The sequence below is a fragment of the Tribolium castaneum genome, chromosome 10, assembly GCF_031307605.1.
Source record: "Tribolium castaneum strain GA2 chromosome 10, icTriCast1.1, whole genome shotgun sequence".
NCBI classification, from domain to species: Eukaryota; Metazoa; Arthropoda; class Insecta; order Coleoptera; family Tenebrionidae; genus Tribolium; species Tribolium castaneum.
Window position 1 is genome coordinate 2,597,646 of NC_087403.1, and position 21,961 is coordinate 2,619,606.

Below are 21,961 nucleotides of genomic sequence, written 5' to 3' on the forward strand. Positions count from 1 at the left end.
GAAAGATGTTTTGGAATTTATTTTCATATAAGGCAAAGAAGGGAAAAGCTGGTTTGCTTGTAGAAAATGATTTGGGAGGTAGCGCGGTTTTGTTAGGAAAATTTGATGACGTCACCTGGAGCCATAAAATATGCAACACTATCTACTTTATAATAATTTGCGCGGATTAACAGGGAAAACGTAATCTGTAAGACTCTGCTTTTAAGATATCTGCAAAGTAGCTTACGCATTTTAACATCCGTAGAAACAGTATATTATTCATAAAGGCAGTGAAAATTTCTTAATAACTCTAAGGGCGCGCGGTGGAATAAATCATAATAACGGTAATCTTGGTAATAGTGTGAATGAAAAGGAATGTTCCTCGAATACGCGCACATCAATACGTTTATGTGCACTGCTGTAAATATGAAATGATGGTTAAAGAAATGAGCCTTTTCAATGCCTTTTATGGCTTTATAAAATAAATCGCATTACCTAGCATAAATATACATACAGTAAACAGCGACCGACTACTGTGCAAACCCGGCCCTATTTAACTTACGTGAAGTTAAAGTGCGGGCGCGTATCAAAAAAATTGTGAAACTTTTAACGCTTGAATTTATTAAAATATAAAACGTTAAGACAACGCCTTAGCGCAACACATAAAACAGTGTGAGTGGTAAGGTGACTCAAGGGATGAATGTTTCACGCTGTCACACCACCATATTATATTATAATATAAACTCTTCATTCTCAGTTATCTACAAGTTCACCATTTTCCATAAAAGAGTGCACGTCAAGGTAAAAGCATAATGCAACAATTCCGACCAAAACTATTTGTTCCGGAATTGTGCGAACCATTATACTCACCCTGCTGTAACTATAATACACACATATAAATAATTTGAATAACACAGATTATTTTCAGCACGCTACCGACTTTACTGGGGATATTACCCGCTAATGCATATACTACGTATATTAGCAGCTATAAGATTGCAGGATTTTACCGGTCTCAGTACCTTCTTGCAAAAAACGGTTCCGGAACCTGTTCTCCTCATTTCAGATTCAAACTTTAAAAAACAACTAGTTTTCAACTTGTTTTGGAGTTGCTCTAAGTAAATTTGCAATGTAATTTTAATAAAACGCATTATGTCCAAATAAAAAACCAGAAGCAAAAAGAATTTCTTTAACAATTTCTGGAGCACAAATACGGGAAAAATCGCTTCATATTTCTTTCTCTTAAAGTGAGTTTACAACTTCAAATAAAATAAATTGGCGGTTTGAGTTTTATAATTTAATATACCATATATTTTATATTTTTAAATTAGAATAAAATTTTAAGCCAGATGATGTGAGCTGTCTTATTTGAAGTTACATTCGCATGGAAATCGTCTTTAGTTTTTGTGCCAATAACTAACTAAACGTAACACAATTCGATTAGCACTACTGCGTTATCAGATAAATAGTTTGTTAACAAAATAAAATTCTATAAACGGGTAAAACAATGTACCAAGAAGATCATCGGGTAGATAGAATTATTTAAATTGTCCAGAATTGAATGTGTGTTTTTAAGAAGTAGTTGGAATTCGATAGATGCTTGTTAGAAGCAATCGGTTTGTTTCCTTTAGCCTTGTATAGTCACCAATCAGGATATTCCTGTCCTGCTATTGAACTGAACGATGGGGATTTGGTCTATTATGGAGCGATAATCCACCCTAGACACCCGATATGATTGGTAATGCTTGTTGTGGACTGATTTTGTAATCAAGGATCTCCTCTAATAATAATAATTGCTGCCGTAATAGCAATAATGGCAGGATTAGGGACAAAAAAGGTATTGCAGACATTTCCGTGATATTAGTCAAAATTGACGCAATTATATGAGAAAATTGAGTTTAGTTGAAAAAAGTAAATGTGTCGAAATCTCGTTCGCAAGCGGAATTACTCTTTATCCGACCCTGATCATTCCTGGACAGTTTTAAAAGGACGACAGCCATCACCGTTGACGCCAGTTATATAAATCTAACGGTTTTGGCTGTGAAGTTCCCTCAATGATCGCTTGTAAGATTAATTTTCTCATTGATCGCTCCGGTTCTTAGAACTTGCACACTCAGTCAACACTAACATAAATACTTTTGTAAACTCATAATTTTGTTTACCGTTTCCTCTCCTTTTGTTTACTTCTTTACAATCGCATTTTCTTATAAAAACTGACGGGGAAATTTCTTTCAGCTTTATTCCATCACGCGATTTTATCTCCTTGAATATCTCCAGATTTGCGGCGAATTTCGAAAAAATAATAAACAAAGAACCGGCTTTACAAAAATTTCATTATTCTCTTAGTCCGGCTAAATCAAACGCAATACTACTGCCCTAATTAACTTCCTTTTGTGATCACCAACAGGGCGTTATTAACCTAGCCTGGAAAATACGCAGCATGAATTTCTGCATGTATTATAAAACCTCCACAAAACATCCACGATATGCACTCACCTAAAAAATAAGCATTCCGCATGCAAGAAAAATTCTAAAATGCACGCGATTAACACAACCTTCTTATTTTTACCCACAAAACAGTCGCAACTAACACCAAATCAATACCATCAACAGAACGGCTAAATTCCACACAACTACTCAATAAAACACAAATGACACCATATTTCACGTCAATTTTATTCCAAAATCTGGTGGTCTTCGATGCAAATTTAGCGGGTACAATTTAGTTAAAAGTTTCCAGGTAATTAAATAGTTTCAAAAATGCAAGTTGTATATGGCGCAATTTGTTTAAAACTAATGGTGAGATTAGCGGATGGATAAAGTGAACAAAGAGAACATACAGCATGAGTAAAGCAACAGATGTAATCTCCTTTAACTGCATTTAACTGAGTGTGACGTACATAAACAGGTACATTCTGGCATATAAAAGGGAGATCAAACGATTGACACATCAGAGTGGAAATAAGCGTACAAAGCGTAAATTTAATTTTTGAATTAGTTTCGAAATTCGGCGATGAATAAAACAAATTAGAGAAAAAAGATCGATCTTTATCAGGTGTAGTAAAAAGTGTAGTAAAGTTTAGCGAAGGTATGCTAAGAACACTATCTTTTATAGTGTAGCTATAAAATTTCTAGGTGCACTGTGTATTATTTTATAAGTTGGTTTAGCTACAGAGTGATGAATCTGTGCGGTTTCGTTCAGAATTAGCAGTTTAGGTGTGTAGAGTAAGTCGTTAGGCAAGTAGGAAGCCAATGTATAATACAAAATATCTACATTGGAATGCTGATGTAGACGGGGACTACATTATGGAGTCCTATAAAAGTTTAGGGCTGAGGAATTATGTGAGGTGGATGTAATGAGACGAGTTTCATCAGTACTGCGGCGAAATAGTAAAAATTGTGAAATGACATTCAAGGAGTGGGTATCGATTATTTACGACATTGCGACACGTGATGTTCCGTATAATGGGTGTATTAGGAAATAGAGTAAAGTTCCGATGGCGAAATAAATAATGGCAGTTATTCATTAGTTGACGAATGTTTGTCGGCGGGACAGTAATTAATTCATGCAGTTGGAATTAGTGCGATTCCACTTTAGACCCCAACCGCCCTAAAATTCGACAGTAAATAGTAGATTTTTATTTGTTCTCCTCCGTAATATTTATAGCAGGACAACGTGAAACTCTTTAAATATTTCATGTTTTGCGCTCCTGAATGCGTAGCAGTTGCACGGTTACCAACATAAAACTTTTTCATAAGTAACACGCTTGCGATATTTGCTTTGGGGAAGTTTATTGCACTTTTATTATGTGAAAATGAATGAACGTGCTCGAGCCAATAAAACCTCTTTAATAAAATTTCTAAATATATACATATTTGCTCCGCACAAATTCTGCATCTCCGTCAAGCTGAATTTACAGTTTGCTGGACTCGCGCAAACTTTTTCCGGTAGGAAATTAAAGAATGAATTAATTACGTGTTTATGCCCGCCAAAAGACAGAGTCAAATTAATTGTGTTTTTTCCGAATTAAACGCGTATCAATATTTCAAACGGAAGTAGGAAAAAATGACAAACTGGGAAACTTGTATATAATTCGAGTATATTTTAGGCGCATTGACTGTAATAAATGGCATAAAATGGGGGCGTGATATATTTCTCCAGTGCAGGAAATATATGTTTGTGTGTTAATGCGCTGTTTGTGAGTTTTTCGAGATTTTGACGTCAGAGATTTTCGGAAGCACGTGCATAGTATTGGTTATTGAGGATTGTGATTTTATCTTGCACTTTTTCAACAACTGAGTTGGGAACAAATTTTCTATATATGAGAGTTGCTGACCTTATCGGGCGAAATGTTCGAAAATCTTGTCCCAACTATATCATTTCCGCTTGACTTCCTTTTACCTGCGCACATAATTGTTCGAGAAAATCCTCCGCTCTAAATTTGGGTTTATCATCATATTCTTCTTCAACATTTGTTCTAGTCCACTTATATTAATATAGATGGCGGGTCCTAACGTTTAATTTGGAACATAAACACGGAGCATTGTTTCGGACATGAAGGAACTCGAAACAATGAAGAATAGAGGAAAACCAGGTTATTTAAGCTTGCAAATTGCAGCGCAAACGGCCGGAAAATATGTCTAATTCCTAAATAGTACGTCAAGAAGCGGAATGAAATTGCTCATTTAGCGTTTTATAATGGGTCGCATTATTTAAAATTTTAATTTTGCCGGGATTATGAAATAATTAGTATATATGGACTTACGATATTTCGCCGAAAGCGGCGAAGGCTTCTCTCAGCGTCTGCGTCTCAATTTCGGGACTCAGGTCTCCGACGAAAATGTGGTGGTGCTCTGGAAAGAAAATTACATTAATTATTGAAGGACCAGAAGGCAGAAATGTACACAAAACTAGCAGGTCGCTCCGAGGTATAAATTAACCGGTAATCTGGTTTTCGAATGGTCTGATCCTGGACCAACACCATGCACCCTCGCACAATTCGAGCCAGCCTCCCCTTTTGCATCAATTATGCCCACAGTTTCTAATTCCGCGATTACGCAATGTTTGGGGTCATCAATTAATCGCTACTATTTATAATGCACGCAGCTTTCGTGCCCTTCCGACCCTACAAAATTCATCCTTTAATTAAAATTTCGCCCGCCCGGAAATGCACTTGGCGATTCTTTAAAAGCTTATGTGGCCGAGGTTGGCTCAAGTCGGGGTTAAGTCGTTACGACTTATTGTTGGGGCAAGTGCACCGCCAGAGACAAAAGTAACCGCAACTGAAGTCTATGTTCGGGTTGTGTGATCTGATCGGAGTCGGTTTATCGATCTAGAGAGCAGCGAACTGCGAAGCGAGGATTATGCCAGGACAAGTTTATCCTTGCGACTGTCCGCCGTCACACATTCCCGAAACCTAAATAAAAATTAATTGGTATGAAAATAACGAATTTGATTGCGTTCCTGAAGCAGCGCAACTAACTAATGCTCCCCCGTTTTTACTTTTCGTGACTCACACTGAAAACGGATATTTTAGAATTCCTGTTTCTTTCGAAATGAATGTATTACTGGCCCGATTGAATCTGGAATTGAATTTTTTGTAAAGACCTTTGCGGGAAAACCACTTCTACCCCCGTTTAATTTGAATTTAAGCAACTTAATAAGTTGCAAAACAATTTTCTCTCTGCGTGAGGATTAATTATCTTTTTCAAAATTAAAACCAATTAATGTCCAACTATCAGCGTAACATATGCATATACCTCCGGCTACAACCTTGTTGACGTTTCAATTATTTTATCTGTTTATTACTCTACTTTGAAAATGCAGCTTCAAAAGCATTATACCCGTTACAAACGACCATTTTCCATAACTGTCTTTTACACACACAATGCTAATAGCAAATTAGAAAAAAAATAAAAATTGCACTTTGTAATTAATGAATTAGATGTAGGTGGAAAGAAAATAAGGAAGTTAAATGGAGTTTGTCTTATCTCTATTCATAACAATCTTTCTGAATGAAGGACTGAAAATCCTGTTTCATCGCGTGACTCGTGAGACCATTTATAACAAAATTTTCAAATTTTGCCACGACAGTGCGTAAACTGTCAGAGTTTGCCCCAAATTTAATGAGAAGAAAATTACAAATTGTCAGCGCTTGCTGAAAACATAATAACACACTACCACCACCAACCACACAAAAAATTGACAAAATTATTAGTAAAACAAAGAGCGGAATTCTAGAAAACTTGCAAATTTTATTTGCGCACTCTGAATTAATTTTGATTAAAGCAATTTTGGCCAAACGGTGTTCTAGCGCCATTAAACCAAAAATACAATAAAGTTTAAATCAAATATTTCTAGAGCTATACCCTGGAAGCAGATTTTAATGACTGCCAAGTTACAAAAATCAGATAAAGTGTAAATATATAAATGGACGTTATCTCAAAATCTCAAAACCAGATTGTAGGGTTTATTCTAAAAAGTCAACATTACAAACTGTTTCCGACTACAGTTAATTTGAGTCAAAATTTTTCTTTATTTTAATTTTTTAGCCATTGCATGCTTGTATTTTTGATGCTGAGATTACGCAGTGAGTCATATACCTTTTGATTTTTAATTCTGTTCTTGTATTTTATTACATGTTATTACGAAAGGGTTGATTCTTATAGAAATACTTTTATTTAGTATTAATTTTTTATAAGTTCCGGAAATTAATGCTATTAATAATGTAGTATTCATGTCTAATGGACCGCTGATTGCCGGTGTTCTAATTTCCCAATCGAGTTTTTACGAAAGATTGCTCCACTTTGTCCGTATTTTTCTAGCCAGTTTCAAGTTTTTTGGTTGCGAAGACAAGATAAATATTCGCGGACGCCTTCCACTTAACTTTATGCGATATTTGTCACCAAAAACTTTTTACTATAGATAAAATCAAACTATTTTCCAATAACGACGATTATGGTCCGTTATCCAGAAAATATTTGCTTTGGTTGTTTCCAATTGCTTGATTTTAATTGGACCATTAGTCATGAAACAAATTTCGTTTTCCTATAACAAAACTTGTCGATCACCTCAATAAATTACAACATAGACAATAGACTATACGGTTCACTACAGAAATGACAAAGATTGATTGCTAAATTGACAACTATCTGCAAGGAAGTAATTGATTTGATTATTACAAAGTTGAGCTTATAAACAAGGATTGTTGTCTTTTCAAAACGACACTGAACAACCACTCATTACTCAGTTTTGTTAATTACGTTATACATATTATACAAACCACATCAATTTGTGAATAATCGCTTCATCAGTTAATTGTTTTGCTTTAAATATAATATACTATAATGTATTGATTATGCTCAATTATTGTTAACTCTGGTTTATAAATACATTGCGAACACCGTTCTACCACTGAATTATCTATGTAGGTCCAAACCGATTTTAACATAAACCGGTTTCAAGTTAGGATTGTTTGCTAAACCAGTTAGCAAAGTATATTTTAAATAAATAATGTGTGAGGGCAAATTATTTAGTTGGTATGTCGTTAAATCATCTTTGGGCTTATGTTAAATCCGCTAATTCCATATCTAGCTCTAACTGTTATTCACCTCTATGTCAACATGAAGATTAAGCTATTGCCGGCAAGTTTCGCGTCTGAACAAATTGGGTCGTTTAATTCAATAATTTTGTAGCGTGTGGTTGTTTTTCGAAAATAATTGAATCGGGCGTGCATGTGGTGATGGTTGTGCGATTAATTCGCTTATTGTTGGGCAAGGTATGGTAACGAAGGTTTTTAAATCAATACTGCATGCAAGGATTTCTCATATGCGAGGAATAAACAAGCAATTCCCTTGGCGACACATTTTAGCAAAACGTGTTCAGAAAATGTATACAGAATATTTGGACGATGGACTCGCTGCTGATACAGTAATTGGCGGCTCGTTGTCGTGTCCGCAACCTAAAGCTCCGATGGGTTCCAATATTTGAAATGCGAAGGAATCTTGTATGCAAAATTACGCTCTGCTCTTCGTTCCCTTTTTCCTCCGGGTTTGTTCATTCAAGCCGGTTTCCTTTAATTCCAGAACAGTGGGCCGTATTAATTCTTTGTTTTTAAAGAAAATGAAAAACGATTTCCGGTTAATTCTTGTAATTATGTGTTGTTTGTACATTAACTTTTCAAAATGCCGTTTTTATGCGGAAAGGAGGAAATTTTATTAGGTTTTAATGAAAGTTTTGCTCGAACTAGGGACTTGGCTTTTCTTCCTAAATTATGTAATTCGCTAAATGAGGTTTAGAATTAAGGCAGTCGCATTAGTTTTTACTCGGTGGATTTTTTCCCGGCCTTTAGCTCCCCTTCACTGCCACAAAAAATTTAATTATTTAAATAACCTTATTCCCCATTAACTATCGCATATTCAAATAAACATTACCAGGCCTAACTTTATACCGACCTCAACTTCGATTAAAACTCTTCCGCAAAATATCCTATTATCATGACCTGATTTGACACAAGTGTTGCCTTCATAGCCAAACTCTACTAATTACATTTGCTGGTTTTTACGAATTAAATTCGTTAATAATAACTTGGAAATGGAGTCAAAGAAAGCTGTTGACAAAATTTTTGTCTAAATAGAAGAATAAACATTCGAGTTATAATAATATGAATAGAGAAGTGGTCTATCGTTGTTGTCGCTTTCCTATTACCCGATCTCCATATCTCCCCAATTTTACTGAATACCAATAGTGTGCATGCAACATCGTCTAGATTTTTCCCGTTTCTTTTTCGGTCGGTTTCCGTTCTAAAATATGTTTCGTTCGTCTCTTTCTTTCGAGTTGTTACTTCTCTTTTTTATCAAGTTTTATTTTTTGGTAGTTTTCATTTCTAATTCTGCCTTGGATGTCTACAACTTTCCTCAAGAAATCTATTTCAAAGGCTATAAATTTATCTCGTCGGTTTTTGTAAACTCCTCATGTCTCTGCTCCATATGTTGTTACACTTTAGATCATAGCCGAGTGGATCCTTTTTTCCTGCTTTCGGTTCCCATCATGAATTAAACGTATCATCAAATTGCGTGAAATTTTTGGGAAATTCGCTGATAAAAACGTTACAATGATATTTAAATGTGGTCCGTGTTTGTCAACAACAGCAGAAAAACGGGAGATTTGGCACAGTCCGTTTATAAATGCACCGACACGAACAAGCTGTAAAAATTGCTCGTAATTGTCGAGTTCTAGGCCAGAGATGGATTTTTGTTTGAGCATTTCTTTGGCGATGTTAAGCGGCAATTAAATTTCTGTCGAGTTTGCGTTGGGCAGCGCCGGAATAGCCGTGCATGCTGTGTATTAGGTTTATTTGTTCTGACTTGGTCTCGTATCGTAGACGACGACCGCTTTGGCGACGGCAGCCTAGAATGGGCACACAGCCAGACTACCGGACCAATCGTGTGGCATACATTAGAGATGTAGTATCTTTATATATGAGCAAAAGGAACAACTTTATAGATGCACTTAAATCCAGCTTCAATTTATTTATTTTTTATATGGCCCGCCTCGCATTCACGACCCCTGACACTTAATTGGCCGGCCAGATGACGATTCACAAAAATTATTCTTGAACAAACGTTCAAGAAATACTACTAAAAATTCCGAAACCTCAAAATGTGTTTCTCTCGTTATTAGCGTCAAATTAAGGGCAGAACTCCCGGCGAAAGCCCAACACGTGAGTTCTGGGATGGTCCGTAGGTATAATTGTAATTACGTTTGAACGTAATTATGAAAGCTCATATTTATGTCGTTAATAACAGAGTGGATAATGTATAATGATATCATCTTGTGTGTTCCTGCAAAATATTTAAAATTTTTGATTGATCTCTGCTTCGACAATATCCGGTTCAGCGTCGTGCCTGCAAAACATTGGACGCTGCTTTGTGTAAAAGACGATAGAAGTTTGGTGTGAGTTTGAAATCGTGTTTAATAAAAATTTGATTGTCAATCCGAAAGATGTGGAGAGATCTAATGAGGTTTTTTGTTCGGGAAGCGGGAGTGTAAGTGTTTTACAGTTAGCTTTGTTATCGACGTAAGTGATTTCCATTGCCTTCTGTGGAAGCTGGATTGCTAACTCCGCATACATAAACTGTGTGGTTTCCTCAATAAACTCAGCCCTTACTGTAAATCACCAATTATGAGTAAAACTCTTCCTGACGTTGAATTTCTCCAATCGATGACGTGAGCGTTGCTTATCTGTAAGTCGCACACTCCTGTATTTTACATCAAATCCACAGGTAAACACGGAAAAATCAACATGAATTAAGTTACGGATCCCATTTCACCCCAGATTGACTTCAAAAATAAATAAATCATTTTCCTTTTTATTTGTTATCATGAATTAAATCGAGAAACACCAACCCTTCCAACCAGCCGACCTTTTTCATAAATAATCTAATAACCCCGCCAGCTTAAGTTATATGAAATCGGAAATCGACAAGTGCTTCGACATGCAAAACTCTACGAGATTTCAACAAACGCACGCATCAGCTCTCAGACCGAAATTTACAAATGAACGTTTTAATATCACTTCCTCTGTGCACTGCATCCAAAATAATTAACAATTTCTGTCACAAAGAACAAAAAACTCTTATTTTATTAAGCGCCTTTGACGCAACACATGAAGTTTTGGTCATTCCCCAAAAGAGCAAATCATATAGTCGAATATTTCGAATGCATGTCTCAAAGATAAACAAACAGAAATTTTATCATGCTATATATGAAACTTATATGAATATTACAACACAGGCAAAGTGGTGAGCTGTTTTCGACGTAGACAAATACGTTTGGCGAGTCCTATTTTAAGGTTCTGTTAGTTCAGTAGCGATAAATGTTAAATATTTGAATGAGGACGGTTGTGGCCGGTATAGCAATTGTTTGCGTTGAGTTATTGCAAGTTCTTCTGTGTCGGTTTTTCTTAATAACTGGTTAGTGCAGTGCACAGTCAAACTGCACTTGAAATACATTTTAGCCATGTCCAGAAACAAACAGACACAAAGTAAACTCTTGTTCCTAAGAACTGTGAAGTAAATTTTCTCATAATAACTACCTTTAAATGAACTGTCTGTTGCACAAATAGTTAGTTTCCTGTATTTCAAGTTGCAATGAGTTATGTGAGTGCAGAGCATCGGTTGCATGTTGTTTGAAAATGCTTTTAATGTATTTTTATAGTTACTAATAGTTGTTCCAAATAAGAGGGTCATGTTGCAAATTGCGTACCCGGAAAGCAAGCTAATTTAAAAAAACGTCTGTTTGTAACCGCAGATATGTACGCATAATGAAGCCGTATGTACATTATTATTTGCTGAACATTAACAAACATTTATGTAAACATTACTCAATGTTATAATGTTTATGCAATCAAAAAGTATCATTACTGCGTTTTAAATAGTCCATAGAAGCTAAATAAATTCAAATTTACATTTTATCATATTTTATTAATATTTAATATATTATTTGGAAAACCTGTTATTTATTTAGAGCGAACCTTTGAAGTTTAGTTGTTTGTCGTAGATAAAATAATTTTTTCATTTGCGTGTGGATTTGGTTGCAATTTCGCTTAGGAGATTTTGACTCAACAGTTGAATGTTAATCTTCAGGATATGTTGGGTGGAGTGAGAGGTTTAAATCTGAACGGAGCATTTGTATTTCTTTAAGCTGGCGTTTGATGGAAGTTTGTAATAATCTGGGACGAGGAATTTGGGATCCGACGAATAATAATATTGTAATAATATTTTTGGTTTCCGCTGGATATCCTTAAAACATTTTGTCTTGAATTTATTTTTGCCTCAAAGAGATAACATTGTCCTTTGTGGTAGCGACGCTTCTTTTAAAATGTTAACGTCAGACGCAGGGCAAACGCGCTTATGCTTGAATTTACCTAACATTAAGGCAGTCGGCTTTATCATCATACGGGGTCATAAATTTCACTTTGGTTTCTCTAGTCAATGTTATATTGTTCCAGCGGTATTCAACGGTTTCACCCACATGGATTATCTGCGCAATATACATACAACCCTATCCCAACTTGTTTATTTTAAATATGAAGTAAAAGCCGAAAGCGCGCCAAGAAATAAATATCAAATTTATCATACGGACCTAAACAAATATAGTGGTAGGGAAAGTAGGTATTCATGACTTCATATATCAGGAACTTACAAGAACGTATGCGTCTGTTCAAATATTTCATCGCATTATCAACGCTCGCGTATTTTATAATCACGATTAGAGAAAACCCAAAACCGATCTGCCATTCCCATTAGATTATTAACGGCGTAACCAAACTACTCTAGCCTTCTTTCAAAGATTAGCGAGATAACCGAGGAAAATTGTACAAAATAATGAGATTGTTAATTAGCAAGTTATTATTTATGAAACGTTTTAGTCAATCCGAGTAAATTATTAAAGCTTTTAACGAACAAAAAACCCTAACTGAACACGAGGCGCGCAAGATTGGTCGATTCCTGCAAGAAATTTTGCGCTGTATTAGGGACATGCTGAGGCTGTGTTGTGAGGAATGCGATCGACCGACGCTTCTGTAACTATTCTCTAATAATTAATTAACGTACTAGTTGCCAACTTATAAGAGCTTTCAAAGGATATAATGAAATCCTGTTCTGGGACATTTTGCCTGTCTGTCACTAACATAATTTGCATCACTTTGCTTTCACTAAATCACTATCCTTCCTCGCGTCTGACTACCACGTGGTGGTAATAGAAAATGTAATTCAAGTCACCGATTGTGGTACAAAAAGACAATAACCGTGATTGCCAACAAACATCATTTTAGTGAACTCGTTTAACTTGCTGATCAATATTGCCAGTTTAATTTTCAGCGACAACAAAATCGCGATGAACACTCATTATTTAAAAACAAAACAGTGTTTGACTGTGGTTGATGTTTTTCTGTTAATAGGACACATGTAGAGCGTATTGTAAGAATAAATTTCCATGAGGGACCGAGATTTTAGTCAGTTTTACACAACGTGATCGTGTGACCGCCAAGGTCGACCAAGGTAGTGATCTTAGTTGAATCAGCATGTTTGTCGTGACATTTGGCATTACGGCCTTATCAGCTTATCACATATAAATAAATCAAAAGGGAGAAATCTGTTAAATAGTGGAGTTTGTTTTGGTGGGCAATCAGTCAATCGTAATGCACCATGAGATATCTGCAGCATTATCTCGTAATTTACAGCCGTCCGCGGTGGTAAATTTTGCATTTGATGTCGCATATATAATTAAAGATAAGAAAAACTGTAATATTCATAAGGTAATTAAACAAGCCCGTTAAATATGCATGGAGCAAGGGTGTTTTATTGTATTTTTGTTTTAAGAAACTATGCCAGCAACAATACACACATTGCCCTCTATATTTCTCAGACTCGGAGTCTCCGACAAACACAAAACACTTCATATTTAATAAAACGCGACAAGATATTGCCACTTTAACTAATGTGAAGTAAAAATTTCATCTCGACTGACCCAATTCTCAATTAATTTCCCTTCTATTTCATTTTTCGCTTAATGCACTATTAATTTTTTTAATGCAACGTTTCAAGTAAATTAGAGTTAAACGCGGCCGCTTTGTTTACATATTTTTAACCCGCTGACAGGACATTGCGGTCATGCATGTCACTATCTATTGTTGCCTATAATCCCAATAAAGCTCGCTGGAGACATAATGTACGAACACGACAACGACAACTAAGTCCATTGGAACGATTGATATATTGTTAAATATTCCTGAACGTCACTTACTTGAATTATTACCACCAAACCTAATTTACTAGCAACAAAGAACTTTGCCGCTTTACACAAACGACAAACGGGGAACAACACCAACTTTGCATGTGAAGAAATATCAATAGAAACATGCGAAACAAAACCGTGAAAAAATTAAGAATGCGGGATTAATTTATAAATCACCGTAATCTCGACTACGATCTTATGCTAAATTCTGTCTCCCTTGCTATTTACCAACACTTGCAACTAACGCCAAAACAAACTAATAAATTTAGCAGCGTCTGTTTGAAGTTCACTGATTCGATACAGTTTGTTAATGTAGGTCATTACGTGTTTAATAAATACGTAATTAGATTATTTACTTAGCATTTATATAATTAACAGAACTTAAACTAGCAAACTGTTCAACTTGAAAAATTGGTTGAGCAAATATTTCGATTGGAACTGATACGAGGCTAATAATAACATGATAACCTTTTCATTAAACGGGCAGTAATAATGCAATCGCTACTCTCCCACAAGTCAATTAAGTGCTTCAGCTTTCCAACACCCGCCATATTTGCTAAAGCTAGCATTACCACTTTTATGTTGACTTGGATTTGAATCGTCTCATACATTACCAATAGTGTTTTTCTTTCAGTGTCTCACTTTTTACCTTAATGTTGATCTAATCCGAACATAAATGTTTTCGGAAACAAAAATAAAACGACCCTTGAGACAGTTTTTCAAACTTTGATTCTTTCAATTATTCTAATTACATTATACTTTTAAAAGATGCTTACAAAGAAAATGAAACTTTGTTTCTTCTTTACTTAATCTGCAAATCGTAACTTTTTCAAATCGACTTTTGCGAACGCAGATGCGTTCCATTCATGTCCCGGAACTATTTGAAGACGTAATTAGTGAACTTCCTCACACACAGTCAAATATTACAGAATCGAGCATCTGGGAAAAAATAATTTTAATAAACTGTAATTTCAAAATACCTTTAAGTTGCTTTGAATGCCCAAAGGAGCTTGAAATTTATTCGTGTTTCAAACATCTGATATTGTCATTAATAAATCGCATTTTATTAAAATTCCTTGAGTTCTGAATTTGATAACGTCAACTCAATATATTAATAACGGTAGATACTTCTTTTCTTATTTCTCACTTTATTCCTAATATTAGGTAGTACGATATCATTCCGAATAATATTTTTCCTGTCACGTTTCTACAGTTTTATTATCTAAATTTTTCTTTAATTTTGTTTTTGATGTCGATATGCCAACAAATTTAAGAAAAACTGATACAACATTTTTTAATTAAAAATTTAAAAACCATTCACAATTTGCATTCTCTGTATCAAGTCAACCTTTCATTAAAACTTGTTTAGTTCTCTGCCAGCTGAAAGAATCGCTATTCATACCTCGCTTCGGCTTTGCCTTGTTAATCTTCCCGAAGATAGTTTTGCAAGTTTGTCATTAATTATATCAAAACAAAGTCACAAAAATAATCAATAAGTTATTGCACGCAACGAATAACAACGATCCACGACTCAATTCATTTGAAACTGTTGTCATATAAAGCGCAGTTGCGCTTTTCCATTCAAGAATGTTCAAAATCATCACTTTGTTTTTTATCGACAAAAAGATAGCATCCAATATCTAGTGGTAATTTTTATCATTAAAACAATAAATTGTGAACTGATCTATTGTAGTAACGGAAAAGCAATAAAATGGAATAGATTTGATTTTTCACTGATTTCGTAAAGGTTTATGGAGAAAAGTTGACAAAAATGCAGATACGGTGACCTTTGTTCGGGTTGGCTATTAACCTTTAAATTCTTAATTGTAATTAATTAGGCGACAAGACTAATTTTTATTTAATTACTACATCACCGATCGATATCGAGTTAAATAAATGGAATTATGGTGGAGGCGCCGGGCAAATTTTTTGAAATGCCGACGTAGTGTTGTTTTGGCTGGATGGAAAATGTGTTTAAAAAGTAAATGAAATGAATTAGAAAAAAAGCGTTTATAAAGTGAACTCAGCAAGTAGCTATGTTGATTAGTGGATATTTCGTGTAAATCAATATTTGCTCGGCAAACGATAATTATTATTGCGGGCACAGTGCTGCGTTCACATCAAATATTATATTCCGGTGAGCAATAAATTCAGCCGTCAGATTTCTCGGTCGCATAAACTTCAGTCGTGCTGAAACGTGTTTGGCACGAACTGTTTTGAGCAGTGGTCTCAGTCTGCAACCGTTCAATCGGTTCTCTTCTCGTCTAGTTAGGAACTCAAACCGTTGAGTGCCAACAGCATTCCAGGATTGTTAGTCCTTTTTCCTGACTTTGATGTACGTTACGGTTGTGATATTGATATAATCGTTAATATAATTCCTAGCTTTGTGACATATCGGGAGTTAATAACACAGTTTGGGTGGCGGGGGTCTACGACTTTGATATCAGCGCCGGTTTTATACTTTTATGATCACTAAACTTTGACGATAGAGGATGAATAAATAAATAAATACTCCACTTGTCGCTTTTAATTCTGTTCGCTGCCACGTCAAATATCAAAGCTTCTATTTGCGTTAATTAAGAGACATCATTGGAGTGGATTTTTTGTCTTCGTTGGCCCAGCTGATGTATTCAACAAGACAACAATTTCCCGGATAGCGGGACTACGGTAATTACTCGAAGATGCAGTTGTTTAGTCACTCAATTATTAATATAGAAATCATGCTTAAACAAAGCAACTCGTAGTTTCAGAAAGAATCAAACGTATAATACATGTATAATGCATGCGGTAATATTGATTTCTATTGTTGCATTATTTCATTATTTGAGCTGTATTCAACACATTGTTTAAATTAAACTCGCCCAGAGAGCAGCTAATTATGCCACTCAATTACCTCTGTGTACTATTACAAAAACAAAAGTACGAAATTAAAATAAAATTAAATAAGATAATGTGTACATGTTGAGTTGAAGGCAACTAATTAAAAGAACGTGGGTCGTGTATTATATAAAAAAAGAAAAGGTGAAGCGGACTAAATGGGTTTACAAGTCCCAAACGATGGCCTGCATTAATATTCATGTCCTGGTGCACTTGGGCAGATACTGGCTTGTATCACACCTATCTAATTGTCTAATGGCTCCCGCTCTGCAATGCACGCACATGACAGAGGTTCCCCGGATGCTGCCCCACCTTCATATCAAAGATGAAGCCTGCATTGTCAGACCACATGTGAAAGTGACGTCAATTTTAATGGAAGCCGAACAAAGAGCGATTTGTTTCAATTACTAGTAATAGCAAAAGCAAAAAAGGAGTAGACATTTTTAGACGCTTCTTGTGACAGCGCGATTTAATATTGAATTCATATTAATCATTTAAAAACATTTGGCAAACTGCAAATTCTGCAATTTACCTAGATCTAGTTCCCGGGATGCAAATTCCAAATGCAAAAACTAGAGCGTTGCGGGCGTCGTTTTCTTGGGAAAATAATTGCATGAAAAATTCGTGGATGAAATTAAAAAATTATATGCTCTGGAACTGCGGGATCAGTTAAGAAAAATGATTTCTCCGCGAGAGGTTTCGTGTTGAGTGTGATTTACAAAATCGTTGGTTTTTTGTTTGTAATGAATGGAGCGCGGTGGCAGTTTGGTTGAGTTTTAAACTAGAAAGAGCATATTGGGCAATGTGGCGAATGCAAGTTGCATTAGAAAATAACTCCCTAGGTTATACGAATGCCGGGAGCAACAGCGATATCTATTTACTTTTACCTTGAACAAGATTCCTTCCTTGAGGAAAGTTCATATTGTATGTAGTGGTTTTTCTGCAGATAATTAAAATTTCTAGTTTCGGAGACGGGTCAAATTATAATTCGGTTGTTAGAGGCCCGAGGCAAGTTTATATAACTGCACGTCTGACCCCTTTGAAATATTGTCTTGGGATTGCGACAACGACGAGTAACCCTGAAGTCCGCAACATGCTATATGTTCGTCACTTGACAGTTTCCGCTTTTATCCAGTTTCATGATAAATTTTTCGTTGATTTTGCGGATTAGCCACTATTGTGGGTACGTATGTAAGTTAAGGTATCCGGCGGGTAATGGAATGAAGATCAAGGGAGAGACATCATACACGGTACCAGGGAGTGAGTGGGCTAATGATGGCCCTGGGCCTCAATTTTGCTCCGAGTTTGTCGGTCCGTTTTCGTCTAGAGATCTGAGTTGGGCTTATCTAGCAGTATCAAATGCGCGTCTCGTCCCACCCTGTCGCTGTTTGTCGTAATTCGGTAAGTTGCAGCTCAGTGCACGTACGTTATGGGTTTGAAGGAAGAAAATAGCGAGCGACCGTAATAGAATGTCGTTTATCACAGAATTAGAAATTTCGTTAATACGGCTTTATGAAATATTTGAGGAGCTTTGTTTTGGATGTAAGTAGGGGTTGCTTGAAAGGATAAAGGATTTTAAATCTGCTCGGCGGTAAAGTAAAGAATCTAAAAGAAAAGAAAGAACCCATGAAATTGTGGAAGTGCATTTCGTTGGAAACTTGTGGTTGTAATCTAATGAATAAATCACATCCAGTGAAAACAAGTCGTAAACATTTTACGCTTTTGACCCTAGTACGTCGACAGCTACATTTAACATTGATGAATTGCGGAAGAGCGCGTGAGATCAGAGTTAATACATCGATAGGTCAGGGCTCGAGTCGACCGACTGATTTAGATGAACAGAATAGAAGACAGCGTGTTGCAGGTGTCTAGACGGAGCACAGACGTAATCTGCGGCGTGTCTCAAGGAACCTGTCGCGCCGCGGACACGTCGTGCGCGCGATATGTTGTATAGCGTCATATTAAGTGCGCGACAATTTGCTCCTCAGGAGACATAAACTGCGGTGGCAGGAATGAACAAAGTCTCGGCAACTCTTCCAAGCACATGTAGGCGAGCCAACCTACCTGCTTTGTTGTTAGAGGAAGGGGTGTTTGAGTTTTGATTAACAGTTGTTAGCTTGGTGGTGGTTTCCAGTTTGGCAGGAACCGGCAGAGGTGCTGGCGTGGACATGGTGGTCATGGCCGGAGCCGGCATCATAAGTGTCGACATGGTCAGCATCTTCCCGGAGCCAAAGGCTCTTGGCTATTGGCTACTTTCTACTAAAATATGTGTATAACTCTATGGTCTGCAGGTACGAAATCTCACTGAAGTGTTGCACTATCTGATCTAGATCGACATGATGTGTCCACTAAGTGTCCGGTGGCGGACGCGCTCAGCCGCGTGGCCCGCAACTCGAAGACTGGAAGCCGCGCGCTCGTCTCATGCCGTCGTCGGGGGTGGTAGGGCGAGGGCGCGGAGTAGACGCTACACTGGCCGTGTTATCGCGAGCGGCGGCCGACTCCAACTGCCAACTGCGGCCCGGCGGCGGCGCTTTCCTGCGCGCCACTTGCCTGCCTCCGGATGGCGCGCGCGTCTCCCCAACCGTTCGAAGTCGCTGGGGCCCCCAGCCCTCGGCCCTCAGCCGCCACCACGGGGCCGGCGTCTCATAGCTGGACCTTGCGAGGGTCTTTACGGACCCCCGACTCTCCTGCAGCTCCTGCACCTTTGTGGCCTTTGCCCCCGCACCATTGTGCTGATACCGGTGCCGCTGCCGCAGCGGCTGATCCACCGCATTGTCACATTCAAAGCATTACATGCTCTCGATCCGCTACAGAACAGAATCCGCTTACTGTCACACGTCACGCTCCTATCCACGTAAAACTGACGAGAGAACAGATGTCGTTTTCTACTGCTCACCACAACTTTAAACCGTCTTCTATTCTATTCCTCTATTGATCAGAAATTCACCTTTCGCGGTCATCTTGCTCGATCGCATACGTGCCCACGTAACAGGTGACCGACACACGATTAACCACATTCCATATAATTGTGCACCCCCAACCTATACACCCACAAACAACCCCTCAATTCGTACCTTGCAGTGAAACATTTAAAACCCAATAGGAGTACCGCAGAGCTTTCGACGATTATACAAAAGTTAGTTTAAAAAAATAAATAATTGTATACTAAACATGAACAGAATTCTTCTCTTTTGAATGAATGGATCTGAGGGAAACCTTCGGTGCAAGGTATAATCTTTTTTGAGGACTTAGGACATCATTTACAACACATCAAAAACACATGCCATTTCAACTAGTGACTTCTAGCGAAATAAAAAGATTTCAGCTGAGCTTTTTTAAAAACTTTTCAATTGTAGGATTAGGAATCAAGTTATAGTTTATACATGTAGTGTCTCTTGAATATGATGGCCTAGCAAGTTGATGCTGGCGCATGGTACCACCTGGTCTTCATCATTTTTAAGCGCTAGAGTTTTTTGATGTTCTGGTTCTTGTTTTGTTTACCAACAAGTTTCTCTTGAACAATGTTGGCATTTTTGGTTCTTCAATGATTCAAGGATCATCTATACGTCAAGAACAGTTAACAGTGAACAGTTATCACTGGTCTGTTGCAAATTGAGATCGAACGTTTGAATGAATCTGAGATAATTTGTTAACGGAAGCAGTTTTTCTGCATCCTTACAACACTTCAAAAAATAGATTGTGATATCCTGCAGCATCCTCCATATAGTCCGAATATGGCTTCCTCTGATTTCAACTTATTTAACTCATTTAAAGCCATTTCAAAGGTCAGCGGATTGTCTAACAGACAATAATAGAATCAGTGTATTTGTGGCACAAGCCCAGCAAAGTGGGTTGAAACGTTAAAGAATCATATAGTAAAATAACAAAGGTAGGTACGGATAAATCGTGTACAATTTTTATATTGGGCCCAATGTTGTTTAATATAACGTGTCCGGGGTCTAAAACTGTTTGTTTATCCTGCTTTGAAAAGCTATTAATAGATGAAGTTCAATTATGATGGATTTAACGATTCTTCTTTTGAGATTTTGAGATTAGCTATTAGCGATTCAGCTGTTACAGTTTTATGAGCGGCAGTGTGGTTCTCCAGTTTTGTGAAAGTGTATGACATTTCATTTGAAAACGCCACACAGGAGATATTTATGAACCTATTGAGAGCTGCCGTCTCCAATTACATTCCGTGCACATCCAGAAATAGTTTTCGCACAAAATCAATTTCTAAAACGTATGTCTGTAGAATTAGTCAATGAACGTATTGATAGTAGTAGTAGTGATAGTAAGCGTGATTTAATTTTGGTTTGTAGGTAACGACTAAATTGTTCTCATGAATAAGGGAGTTAAATATAGATACAGATGAAAATACTTCAGTTTCGTCCATTTCACCGACAGAAGTTGCAACAAAGGGATTTATTTGAACCTAAATATGTAATGATTTACAATTTCGTAGCAGCTCGAGCGTACATCCACAATAACTGGGTGTAATTATCGTGCGCTTTTGTAGGCGCGTCGGTCTGGGATCGACTGTGCAAGAGCTGAAAGCCAGGGGTGCACTACTACTACGTTCAAACAGAATACAGAATCAGGCCTTCTGCCCACTGCTAGCGTAGCAATGTCAATTTCAAATGTCTATACTTCGGCAGGTATTGGAACCTTCTGTGCATGATAAGTGCTCAGGGATAAACTATATCGGAATTCTATTCAAATTGAGGAATTTTTTATGTTACAGTTTCACCTAACAGGTTCGTCAGCATGCAGCTTTTTATCCCATACCAAGAAAATCCTCTAATTCAGTGTATGAGCGGTTCAACTTAACGGAGATACGGTTCTAAGAGGATTCACTTGAGATATTCATTAAGGATATTAGTAATTGCTTTCATCATTTTCAATATACATGTACTAAAAGTTTCTCTTATGCATGACAACTTGCTAAAGACAAATTTAATTATTTGCAAAACTTTAACCAAACGTAATTATGGCGGGTCCCTGACTACCATCCTTGCAACCCACGAAATGCTTGTACAACGTAGTGACTACAAAAAACAAGCCAACGTTTTATATTCACACTAGATGATTTAACGTACAATGCGAAATATATATTTCATTTACAGCCTTATAATTTATTTATTTTTCTGGCGATGTGTTGATTAAATAATAAAGATCAAAGTAACATTTCATGTTTCAAGAAATTTTACAAAAGCGAGAAGCACTGGTGAATTATGAATAGGGATTTAAAATAAGTATGGATTTGAAATTTTGTTTAAAAAGCTGACACGTCTTCTGTACCCGGCA

General features: G+C 36.8%; 1 protein-coding gene across 4 annotated transcripts in view; it reads right to left on the reverse strand.

Moving 5' to 3' along the window:
- The window catches only part of LOC657616 (uncharacterized protein), a 135,756-nt gene that overhangs the window by 30,702 nt on the left and 83,093 nt on the right, over positions 1 to 21,961 (reverse strand). For 3 of the 4 annotated variants that reach the window (XR_001575056.2, XM_015981064.2, XM_015981069.2), the window contains exon 3: positions 4,746 to 4,833. Coding sequence is in view for 3 of the 4 variants with exons in the window: in XM_015981064.2 (XP_015836550.1) it covers positions 4,746 to 4,833 (88 nt within the window). In the remaining variant the exon portion in view is untranslated. Of the gene's footprint in view, positions 1 to 4,745; positions 4,834 to 18,718; positions 19,173 to 21,961 lie in introns of those variants that run through there. The other variant, XM_015981075.2, reaches the window with a different exon arrangement.